The 12500-nt window shown below is 42.4% G+C and overlaps 1 protein-coding gene across 1 annotated transcript in view; it reads right to left on the reverse strand.

The window, feature by feature from the left end:
• The window catches only part of grin2bb (glutamate receptor, ionotropic, N-methyl D-aspartate 2B-b), a gene marked incomplete at its 3' end in the record, with an annotated part of 127199 nt that overhangs the window by 20685 nt on the left and 94014 nt on the right, over positions 1 to 12500 (reverse strand). Inside the window, exons 11-12 of the mRNA XM_080834474.1 lie at positions 9399 to 9559; positions 1249 to 1436 (exon numbers count right to left, since the gene is read on the reverse strand). Coding sequence (XP_080690600.1) covers positions 1249 to 1436; positions 9399 to 9559 — 349 coding nt within the window. The remainder of the gene's footprint in view (positions 1 to 1248; positions 1437 to 9398; positions 9560 to 12500) is intronic.

Raw genomic sequence — 12500 nt, forward strand, 5'->3', positions numbered from 1 at the left:
TGTGTGTGCGTCACATAGTGTCAGGCACGGATGATGACTAACTCATAACAGAAGTGTGGAGCTGACACAAGCCTATTACTTCAACACCTACTGCTTTTCAGCAGAGGGGCCTATTATGAAAGACAGTCTGGGCCTCAGAACCCTATGTGCATGGACATTTGAGTCTGTGTGTGTGTGTGTGTGTGTGTGTGTGTGTGTGTGTGTGTGTGTGTGTGTGTGTGTGTGTATGTGTGTGTGTGTGTGAGAGAGAGAGAGAGAGAGAGAGAAAGGCTTTTTTATGTTTAAATGTTAGGGTACAGTATTCGCTCAGCATCGGCTATCCCAAACCAGCATCCTACATGTGGGGCCAACCGAGCTACAGTTTGCGTCTCGATTCACTAACTAAATGTCATACGGGAGTCAGAACGGAAGCATGGCGAAAAACTGCTCGTTCCAGAACTTTCCGGAGTTTGAAAGTGTAGTCAGGAGAAGGCGAGAGGAAAGAAGAAAAAAACGTGTGGAGGAAAAAAAAGAAAAAGTCTTTTCTTGTCATTTTTTTCCATAACTTTTTTAATCAGAAAAACATCTGCTGCACTGCAATACATCACTTATCTGCTGACTTGGCTGACAGTCGCTTTTGAAGGAGGAAAAAGTAGGGAAAGAGAGAGTTTGGAGTGTGTGTGTGTGTGTGTGTGTGTGTGTGCGTGCGCGCGTCATACATGAGTGAGAGAGAAGAGTGTAACAGATGGATAGAAAGATACTGTAGATAGACAGAGAGACAGTGAGAGAGAGGGGACAGGGAGAAAAGAAACGAGGTGACAGACAAGAAACAGACAGACAGACAGACAGACAGACAGACAGACAGACAGACAGACAGACAGACAGACAGACAGACAGACAGACATATAGATATTGTAGGTAGATAGATCAATAAAGAAAAAGAGAGTGTGAGTGAGAGAGGAAGAAAAGGAAGAAAAAAAACATAGGAGAGAGGAAGAAAATAAACATAATGTTTACAGATAGATAGGATACTGTTGATAGAAAGATAGAAGGAGATGCAGAGGGATGTCAGAAGAGGAGAAAAAGGAAGAGAATGCCAGACAGGCAAGACAGATAGATAGATATTGTAGATATCCAATCAGATAGACAAACAAAGAGACAGACAGCGTACACAGAGAGGACAGCCTCACGGTCACACACATAGAGGAAAAAAAAAAAAAAGCGAAGAAGAAGGTATAAAAAAATTATAAAACCCTGCCCCGGTCATACCGTCTCCGAAGAGTGCTAGGATGGCCAGGTCCACCTGCCTCTTCCACATTGAGTCCTTCTGGATGGCGATGCCGTACCCCGTGGTGGCAAAGATGTAGCCGGAGCCGATGGTCACCAGCTTGCAGCCTTCGTCTCGCCCTGCCATGTAGTTCAGGACCGCCGCGTCGTAGATGAACGCGTCCAGCTTCCTAAACAGAACAACACCCAGAGAATGTAGGTGGCGGTACACAAAAGCACAAGAAACAAATAACCCTTTGTAGCAGGAACTCTTTGGTTCTTTTGTACCGGTACACAAAAGCACAAGAGAAGGAACAGGAACCCTTCATAGCAGGAACTCTTTCCTTTATTTGTACCGGTACACAAAAGAACATCAGAACGAAAACCTGAACCCTTTGTAGCAGGAAGTCTTTGCTTTTTTGTAGCTGTACACTAAAGCACAAGAAAAAATAACCCTTTGTAGCAGGAACTCTTTGCTTCTTTAGTACTGGTACACAAAAGCAACAACGGAAGAAAAGGAACCCTTGTGAGTTTTTTTTGTATCGTAGATGCTTATTGCCAACGCCTTTAAGTGTGTAGGAAATTATGACTGGAAACACCCATGTGTATGGCCATTCGCTGCAACAGTTTAAACCTCTCGTTCTTCAATGCGTTTTAGTCAAATTATCTTGCCCATTATGTTCAAGTGCACTTGTAGGATGTTCCCGACGCCTTACTCTTCTCCTGTATCAGATAGAGAGCACTTGCTTCAGATTCACATGACTGCATAGGGGAGCCCTTAGTACTTAAGGCAGAACTCATTGCGATTTTAACACTGTGATATAAATTCAGTTTTCACTTCGTAATCAAGGGGCACACTCACAGCCTACTTCAGAACTGGTGGACACTGACTCTCCTCAGTTCAGTGACCCTAACCCTCAAAACAATAAGGTATGCCACGGACGTATAACTGTGGTGGACTAAGAATACCACAAGACTGAACACACAAAAAATAAAGCAGTAAAAAATGGTCAAGGGCGCTATTATTCTCTGTTCACAACGTCCTACTTTACATTTTTCATGCTAGTGTCCAGGCCATTGGTTTGTAATGTTGTAAGAAAGTGTTATTATGCCCGGTAACAAGTAACAGTACAACAATGATCAACAGCTGTTTGATGCTGAGGTCCACTGAAATGGGTTTGGGATTGTGTGACTACCTGTGTTTAGTGCAGTCGACATCCACTCATCTGCCATGTTTTATCAGAAAATATTCAGTAGAATAATATGTTTATTGCCGAGAAGATTTCCACATCAAAGGACAGCTCAGTAGAATATCTTTTCCTTGATTCTGTTCAAACTAAGTATTTAACAATGTTATAGATGTATCTGAACCTTATGAACGCAGAAGCCAGTGCAATGCTGCAGTGAATACATGACTGTAGATGAATTGTCGTTTTTTGACCAAAAGGCAACTTCAAATCTGAATAGCTAACACTGGAAAGCTGTCCACCACAAAAGGCACTATAAGTGCTTTCTTATGTAAGGGATAATGTATAGATCATTATAGATCATGTATAGAACGCAGGTCATTATCGGGAAAATAAGCCCCGACAGGGCAAACAGCACCTCGACGCGAAGCGATAATGACCGGTGTTCTATACATTATCCTGCTTATTATACGGCTACTTGCCGAAAACAAAAAAATTACTTAACACAGTGTGTCTTTTTACAATGTATTTGTTACTATACGTACTGTTAAAAAGCAGAGAAATAGTTCGCCAAAGACGTTGAAGATTCTTTAGAACACAGCTGCTAAACCGTCCGCTGAAACTCCATTGATAAGTTACCGGACTACTTGCGGAGTGCTACGAAAGACGTGAATCAGAGGCAAAAAGGCCACTTTCCTTGACAGCGGTCATTATTGCATAGCAACGGTCCGTTATCGGTTAATAACGGACCGTAGAACGTTGGGAAGCCTCATTCAAGTGAATGAAGCATTCTACAGCATTAAGAAGAGTCGTGTAATAAATATTGATATCAATGTAGCTTTTGAAACTATTTTCCTTCCATTCGTAATAACCCAAAAACAGCGGGAAGGAAGTTAAAATGACAGGTAGAACATAACGAAGACGGTAAGGACGACAAACGGCAGGTAGAACATAAAGGCGTTTACTGAACTGATCTAGGCGGTGGCACATTTTGGCGCTACGATACAAAATAACCAGTCCTGCCTTCCTGTTTATTTTGGAAATGAAAGGGCATGGGTCGTGGCTGTTTGGAGTGTCCTGGTCAGCTACTATCGTAAGGCGTTGTATTTATTTACATTTACATTTAGTCATTTAGCAGAAGCTTCTTGAAGGTAGAGAGGGACGCCCCTGCCTTCAAGAAGCTCTTGAAGACCCAACTCGCACCTTGGCTTAACTTGCACTTAAGCAGTGACAGTCCCGCACTTCTTTTTTATAGAACCGATTTATAGCCGGCTTACCACTGCCAGCCTATAGCCGAGTACAATATTGGATGACACTCATTCGCACTGCTCTTGCCCCTGCCTTCTAAGCTTATTCTGTCTTCTGCAAACAATCTATTGATCTGTTTATGTAATGAAATAAGCTGCACTGATATGAAGGGTGTTATGTTTACTATGGTCAGCGCTGTATATTCACTTCACCTTTGCCGTTCCTCTAGACGTTAATCATTCCAGAACAGACGCATCATTCGCATTCACTCTTGATACAGAGTTGAAGTGCAATCTGACTTTGTCGATGCACTGTTTACAATGGAAGGCGTCGATTGGTTATGCACACCTTTTTTCCGTGAGAATGACGTATGGTACTGTAGATGATGTCCTGAAGTACTCTGTAGAGACTCTATGGCTCCATCTCGGTTCTTTTATTATCTATCATTTCAGTGGCATTTAATTTCACAGTATGTGCCAAAACATGTATGATCAGGTAAGCAGTAACAAAATATATTCGGTAACATCTTATCTAGATTAGTCCGCCTACAGAGACTTTACAGATGGTTCGTTGAAATTCAATATCAGTCTTTCTCATTGTTTACTGTACATAACCTTAACCCAACCCCTTAACGCAAATTGTAGTTAGCAGAGTTTAAACGGATAGTTTGCTTATTATCTGAGCATCCTTAGAAGGTCTGTAGAGGAGAAAAGTGTGACCACACGTTCTGGTATTGAGGTATATACATGCTGTTTTAAGATTACTGCAGTAAAAAGGTAGGAAAAAGATCAAATCTGACAGAGGTATTCCAAATTCCAAGGATGGTAACAGCGAAGGGTCTGTTCCTTCACTCCACTTCCTGAACTTGATCCCACACTGTACCACAAGTGACAGCTTTTTGATGGTTTCCCTCTCACATTTTTTCTCTTGTTCTTTCTTTTCTCTCTCTGTCTCTCTCTCTCTTGCTCTCTTTTTCCCACATCTGCTTGTCTTATAGAACACGGAGTGCAGGACGAGAGACAGAGAGAAGCGAGAGAGGGATGGGGAGAGATAGAGGGAGATAAAGAGATAGAGGGAAGGAGAGTGAGGAGAGAGATAGAGGGAAAGAGAGAGAGGTAGATAGAGAGAGAGGGAGAGAGAGATAGAGAGAAGCAAGAGAGGGAGGGCGGAAGAACGAAAGAGGGAGGGGGAGAGATAGAGGGAGATAGAGAGATAGAGGGAAAGAGAGAGAGAGGTAGGTAGAGAGAGAGAGAGTGAGAGAGACATAGAGGGAAAGAGAGAAGGAGGTAGATAGAGAGAGAGGGAAAGAGAGGGAGAGAGAGATAGAGGGAATGAGAATGAGAGAGGGGGAGAGAGAGAGAGGGAAAGAGAGAGAGGGAGAGAGATATAGAGAGAGGGAAAGAGAGAGAGGGAGAGAGAGAGAGGGAAAGAGAGAGAGGGAGGGAGAGAGAGATATAGGGAAGGAGAGAGAGTGCAGATTCTGATGCTATTATAGGCCCTGTGTCTACCCACTCACACCTCTGTCCACATCCCCACGCTCTGCTGCTCGCCTTTCTCTCTTCTTCTTCTTCTGAATTCCTCTCTTTGTCTGTGATGCTGGAGCTCTCGCAGTTCAATTCACTTGTGTTCGATTCAGAGTTACTTTATCAGCATGGCTGTTTAGATACCAAGTTTTGCCAAAGCACAAAGAAGAGAAGAACGACACAGCCATGTGTATTATTATAGCATTGAGGGGGGAAAGACACACTATGCAGTAATATGAATAGTCACATGCACACCCACACATACACTCACATACCACACACACTCACATACCACACACACACACCACACATAACACACACACACACACACACACACACACACACACACACACACACACACACGCCTATACAAAAGATGAAATACAATCATTAGGTCGTGCATCATGGATAAATGTCAGATCTGCTGTCCCTTATGCGATGGCAGGCTGCAATGCATCCAGTGGGGCAGTCCGCCCTTCTCTGAATACGTGTGCCAATTTAGCCGTGTCTTTACAGGACTCAAATTTAGAGTTTTGTCTGAGAAATTGTAAGAAAAAAAACGACCTCTTTCTTGTAAGTTTCAAATTTTGGACAGTATAGGAGAATCTCTGCAGTGCATCTCTGCCTCAGCCTCACCAGTCAAACAGTGGTCACAGATGCGCTTGCTCTTTTGGAAGCCATGTTTTTTGTATCTGCCTTTCTGTATGGCAAGACTGTGGACACCTAGTTTATACTCGGTGAGAATCTTTGTACGGATCTCCGACGGTGGAGATAAATAATCTCTTTTCAGTGTCAAATAGCATTTCTAATTTGTGTCGTGATTTGGTTTGATTTTCCCAGTGTTCCAAATAACCGTTGTTTTGTTTCATGATTAGATTTATTCTCTATCTAAATCCCTCTCTCTCTACATATAAATCCATCTCTCTCTACATCTCAATCCCTCTCTCTGTCTCTCTCTCTTCCAGTCTCTAGTTGTCTGTTTCTCTATCTCAATCCCTCTCTCTTCCTTTCTCCCAATTCTTCTCTTTCTATGTAATGCTATCGCTTTCCTGCTCTCTTTTTTAAAATCTATAGCACTTTAGTGCTCTCTCTCTCTCTCATCTCAGGATTCTTCTCTGCGGATATTCTGCTGTTGCACAAACTCAACCTCTCTACACCCCCCACATTTCTGTCCTTTCTTTCTGTAGCTTCTCTCTCATCCTCTCTCTCCCTCGCTCCCTCTCTCTCTCTCCTTCTCTCTCTTTACATTCTCTCCTTCTATTTTCAGTCTCCCTGCCACCCACCACCATTCCCTGCTTTGTTCCGTCCCTCACGTAATCGCTCTTCCTTTCCTCCCTCTCCCTGGCTCCCTCCTTCTTTCCCTCCCCCATTTTCATCCCTCTCTCTCATCCTTCTCTACCTCCTTCTCTCCCACCCTCTTTCATCCTTCTCTCCCTCACTCTCGCTCATCCTTCTCTACCTCCTTCTTTCCCGCCCTCTCTCATCCCTCTCTCTCTCCTTCTCTTCCTTCTTCTTTCCCTCACTCTCTCTCATCCTTTTCTTACTCCCTCTCTCATCCCTCTCTCTCTCCTTCTCTACCTCCTTCTCTCCCGCCCTCTCTCATCCCTCTCTCTCACCCTTCTCTCCTTCCTTCTCTCCCTCACTCTCTCTCATCCCTATCTCTCATCTTTCTCTCCCTCCTTCTCTCACTCCCCTCTCTCATCCTTCTCTCCCTCCCTCTCTCTCATCCTACTCTCCCTCCTTCATCCCTCTCTCCATCCCTCTCCTTCATTCCTCTCCCACATTCCTCTCTCCCATCCCTCTCCCACATCTCTCTCTTCCTCCCTCTCTCTCATCCCTCTCTATCATCCTTCTCTCATCCTTCTCTCCATCCCTCTCCCTCCCTCTCTCCCATCCCTCTCTCACTTACTGGCTGGGAAGTTGTTTTGTGAGGCTGGAGAGGATTGGCAAGTAGCTTTTCAAAATAAGAAGCAGATCATGGGCCGTCTTTCTGGTTCCTTTCTAATCTGAAGACGTAATACATCTGGATCTTACAGGATGTTTATCTTGGATGTTGAACGTCTTCGTTTTCGTTGAATGTCTTTGCTCCCTCCTAAAACGCTAGTTTTGTCCATCTCTCTCTTTCCAGTTCATTCCATTTCAAATGGCCTTTGTTTGTTCTGAGTGCTGGGTTTGATTTGTTGCAATATTGCCGAAGCAATCAGTGACTCAACAACTCAGCAATCGTAAATATCTTGCAATATGACCAAAGCAATCGGTGACTCCACAATAAAGCCAAATTGAAAACTTGGGAGAGAAAAGAAATGCGTCATCATTTCAATCTTCATTTCAAATCTTAAATAGTTTTCAATCATAATTATCCTACATACAAATAACATATCCATTTAATATAGTATATGGTATAGCAGAGAAGGCTGTTATGTATCTATATGTATGTATGTATCTTTTTTTTTTTATATATACTTTATTTTTAAAGAAACAAAGATACAATGAGACATACATATATACATACAAACATGGAAACAAAAGGTTGGTCACCTATACATGTATACTGCTGGTATAATGAAGAAAATAAATGTCAGTTTACACAGTAACAGATCAGTGGTGATTCTGTGAGGTCACAAACGCAATCCATTTTACCCAATATTGCAGAAATTTATCAAGCCTTAGATTCAGGGAAAAAGTCATTCTCTCCATATTTTGAACATCCTTAACAATATCAATCCAGTCAGTCTCTGTTGGAGGTTCGGCCTGTAGCCATTTACGTGTTACAGCCTTCTTGCTGGCTGCTAGTAATATCTTTAACAAGTATTTGTCTTGCACCACTAGGTCGACTGCGATATTGCCCAAATAGATTGTAGAAAAGGAACAGTCAAACCCATCTCCAAAAACAGTCTGTATTATTTGTATTACCCCCTGCCAGTATGGCTGAATGGCTGGGCAGCTCCAAAATATATGAAAATGATCTGCCAGCTGTTCTCCACATTTCCTCCAACACAGACCCATTCCTGCCTCCCCTGTTTGTGCACATTTTAATTTGGGGGTTATGAAGTATCTAAGCAGATTCCGCCAACAGAATTCCCTCCAGAGGCCTGAGCTGGTGGAAGTGGACTGCACAGAGCACATATTTAACCAGTCCTCCTCTGAAATGACAAGGCCAGATTCTTTCTCCCATTTTAATCTAACCTTATCTGTTGAGTGTTTTCTACTGGATTGAATACTTGAGTATAATCTTGAAACAAGTTTCCTGTTGTCCGTAAATTTATACATGTTAATAAATATGTCAACTAAACTGGCATCACCTGTCTCCTTGGATTTAATCTCCTTATTAAAGTAGGTCCTGGTTTGTAAATACCTAAAGAAATCGAGTTTTTCTAAACCATACTTCTCTGAAATTTTCTGAAAACTCTCCAGTTCTCCCTTTGATAAGATTGAACAGTAAGAAGTGATGCCAATCCTATGCCAATATTTAAACCTCCCATCGATCCTCGCCGGCATAAAGTCCGGGTCAAAAGCGACCCATCTCAACAGTCTAGACCGTCTTTCAAGTTGTGGTGATTTACATTCCTTAAACCAGATTCTAAGAGGAACTGTAGTCCATTGATTTAAACTTTTAACATGCTGCCCAAACAAAATTTTGCTTCCTAATATGGATTGCAGCGGTATATCTAGCTGTGAAGTTTCCAAGTCTTTCCATTTTGCTATATACATTGTATGTATCTTTTTGTCTCGCTTCTGTGTAAACTATATTTATTTTTCGTTCAACGTTTCACTCACACGTCTGCTTTTTGATGTTCTCTCTCTCTCACACACACATGCACACACAAACACAAACACACAGACACACACACACACATGTAACTGCATCTCTCTCTCTCATCTATATTCATCCATCTCTTCTTCCGTACTTCCCTCTCTCTCCCTCTCCCGCTCTCTTAGGGCTCAGATACACATACGCGTTTTTGTAAAAAGGGGACGCGAGCAAATGCATTGATTCCTATGGTACGGCGCGTTTAAAGCGTGCGCCCCTTCTCCACCACGCGTTGCGTCTTTGAAGCGTTTTATTCTCTATTCTCAACTTTCCAGCGTATGGCAGGGAAGCGCACCACTTCTGTTTTGGCCGCCGCACTTTGCCAAGGCGTTACTGAAGCGTTTCTGCCTGAAAAAAGACGCGTATGTGTATCTGAGCCCTTACCCTGTCTTCAGGCTGTGCAGGGCCTCGTCCACGTTCTTCTGGTGGAAGCTGGTCATGTAGCTGTGCATTTCCTTGTAGTTGTTCCGGATGTTTCTCTCCGTGCTGCCGTTGGGCACTGTACCGAAGCGGAAGGGGGGAGAGAAGTCGTTCGGCCGTTGGAACTGGAATGAGAAGAACAAGGAAGAAGAGATGAAGGGTGGAAAGAACTTCACAAAAAAGGGGTGCTTCAACTAGATAGTTCTTAACGGAACCATAGCACTTACACAGTTGGTTTTTAAAAGTCATTAAGTGGTCATGGTCATATGGGTCTAGGAAATGTAGGCTCGGTTTAAATTTCACATGATTAAATAAGACTGTGTACCATGTAGATCTACATCTATATTCCTCTATACAATCTATATATGAGATCTAATTTAAAATCTATATTCCTCTATAAGATCTATGTATAAGATCTCATTTAAAACCTATATTCTTTTATAAGATCTATATATAAGATCTCATTTAAAACCTATATTCCTTCATTGCTATGGTTAAATAAACCCAAGCACCAAGTAGAACCAAGCAGATCTGCATCTTTATGTCGGTATGTACACCTGTTTCTATGATAATAAACAAAACCATATTAAACATAACACAGAGAAGACTTTGAAAGCCCTGTCCTCGGTCCAGCATGACAGCCCTTAAAGTTAACCCTCAACATCATCAGAGGCATTAGAACCCTTAAAGTAGTAAAACTCTTACAGCTAACCCTCAACATTAACAGAGGCATTAGAACCTCTAAAGCAGTAGAACTCTTACAGTTAACCCTCAACATTACCAGAGGCATTAGAACCTCTAAAGCAGTAGAACTCTTACAGTTAACCCTCAACATTACCAGAGGCATTAGAACCTCTAAACCATTAGAACTCTTACAGTTAACCCTCAACATTACCAGAGGCATTAGAACCTCTAAAGCAGTAGAACTCTTACAGTTAACCCTCAACATTACCAGAGGCATTAGAACCTCTAAACCATTAGAACTCTTACAGTTAACCCTCAACATTACCAGAGGCATTAGAACCTCTAAACCATTAGAACTCTTACAGTTTACCCTCAACATTACCAGAGGCATTAGAACCTCTAAACCATTAGAACTCTTACAGTTAACCCTCAACATTACCAGAGGCATTAGAACCTCTAAACCATTAGAACTCTTACAGTTAAACCTCCACTTCATCAGGGGCAGTAGAGCCCATTAAAGCAGTAGAACCCTTAAAGCTAATCCTCTTCATCATCAGAGGCAGTAGAAGCTCTTAAAGCTAACCCGCCACATCATCATCAGAGGCAGTAGAGCTCTTAAAGCTAACCCTCATCATCATCAGAGGCAGTAGAAGCTCTTAAAGCAAACCCTCCTCATCATCAGAGGCAGTAGAAGCTCTTAAAGCTAACCCTCATCATCATCAGAGGCAGTAGAAGCTCTTAAAGCTAACCCTCATCATCATCAGAGGCAGTAGAAGCTCTTAAAGCTAACCCTCATCATCATCAGAGGCAGTAGAAACCTTACAGCAAACCCTCCTCATCATCAGAGGCAGTAGAACTCTTACAGCAGTAGAACTCTTACAGCTAACCCTTCACTACATCAGGGGCAGTAGAACTCTTAAAGCTAACCCTCATCATCATCAGAGGCAGTAGAAGCTCTTAAAGCTAACCCTCATCATCATCAGAGGCAGAAGAAGCTCTTAAAGCTAACCCTCATCATCATCAGAGGCAGTAGAAGCTCTTAAAGCTAACCCTCATCATCATCAGAGGCAGTAGAACCCTGAACGCTAACCCTCATCACCATCATCAGAACCCTTAAAGCAGTAGAGCTCTGAGTGCAGACACAAAGGCTTCTGTCATCAGCAAGACTGAACATCTTTAATCTCATAATAAGTCAGGATTTGAGAGTAGATCTCTGGCTTTGTACAGTGTCTGAGAGATAATTACCGTCGTTTGAGAGAAGTTGATGATTTATTTTACTTCTTTTTTTTAAAGAGGGGGGGGGGGGGGGGGGGGATTCTGTAATTTTGTATTTATGTAACTGTCCAAACTGAAAGGGCAAATTGGTTTGGGCCAAATGTCTCCTCATAGCTAATGTTCCATTTTTTTTTTCATTTAACTATTTTTTTGCTCTGCAGAAAGTCTGTCCAGATGGTGATTCGTCTCTAGCCGCACACTGCCAGCCCGCACGCTGCACTAAAATGGGCTTCCAGTCCAGTCAGGGGCGTAGGTAAGCAGCCCTGATCCAAGATTATATTGGAAGTGAACGCATCGGCTCATGGCTGCTCCCAGCAACAAACATGGCTGTGATCTCACAGAGGAACCTATTTAGAAAGTCATTTAGAAGGTGATGGATGATAAACAGTGGCTCAGAGAGACTTTGGAGAAAGTGCCGGAAGTAAAGCCTGCCGCACGACTCTAAAGGCTGAATGTTCTTTTTTCACATTTCTGATATTAAAATTTTTCACCTTTCGTCTAGAATTAGCAATTCTGTAACAGGTCGTGTCGTTGGATGCTGTCTGCCTGGTACCTGCTTAAGTGGCCTGCCATTAGGTGCGATAAAATAGGAAATCGATCCCATGAAGTGAATTTTAGTAAGAGAGGAAGTAACAACAAAGGACACATTAAAAATAATATAAAAATAATATTAATGCATACATAAAAGAGCTCTGTGTAGAACTGATCAGTTTTCTCTTACGAGAAGCAGCCCCCCCAAAAAACTATTACCTGCACCGGTTCTCGGACTATGCTGAGCTAATTAACATCATCATAAGAGAAGTTTTTCAAAACTTTCCAGTTATGTAATTCTGTGCATCTCAACAGGAACTGCTCTGGTTAAGCCTGCATGTGTGTGTGTGTGTGTGTGTGTGTGTGTGTGTGTGTGTGTGTGTGTGTGTGTGTGTGTGTGTGTGTGTGTGTGTGTGTGTGTGTGTATGTGTTTGTTTGCTTGTTTGTTTGTTTGTTTTGTCCAGCACTTTCTTCCTATGAGACTACAGTTTTTGCCAGAGCGTCTGAATAGTTGAATCTAATAGCTTAATAGCAGGCCATTTGAACAGGAACTGCTTTGGATAAGATTGTGTGTGT

This window comes from Sprattus sprattus, assembly GCF_963457725.1.
Source record: "Sprattus sprattus genome assembly, chromosome: 1".
NCBI lineage: Eukaryota > Metazoa > Chordata > Actinopteri > Clupeiformes > Clupeidae > Sprattus > Sprattus sprattus.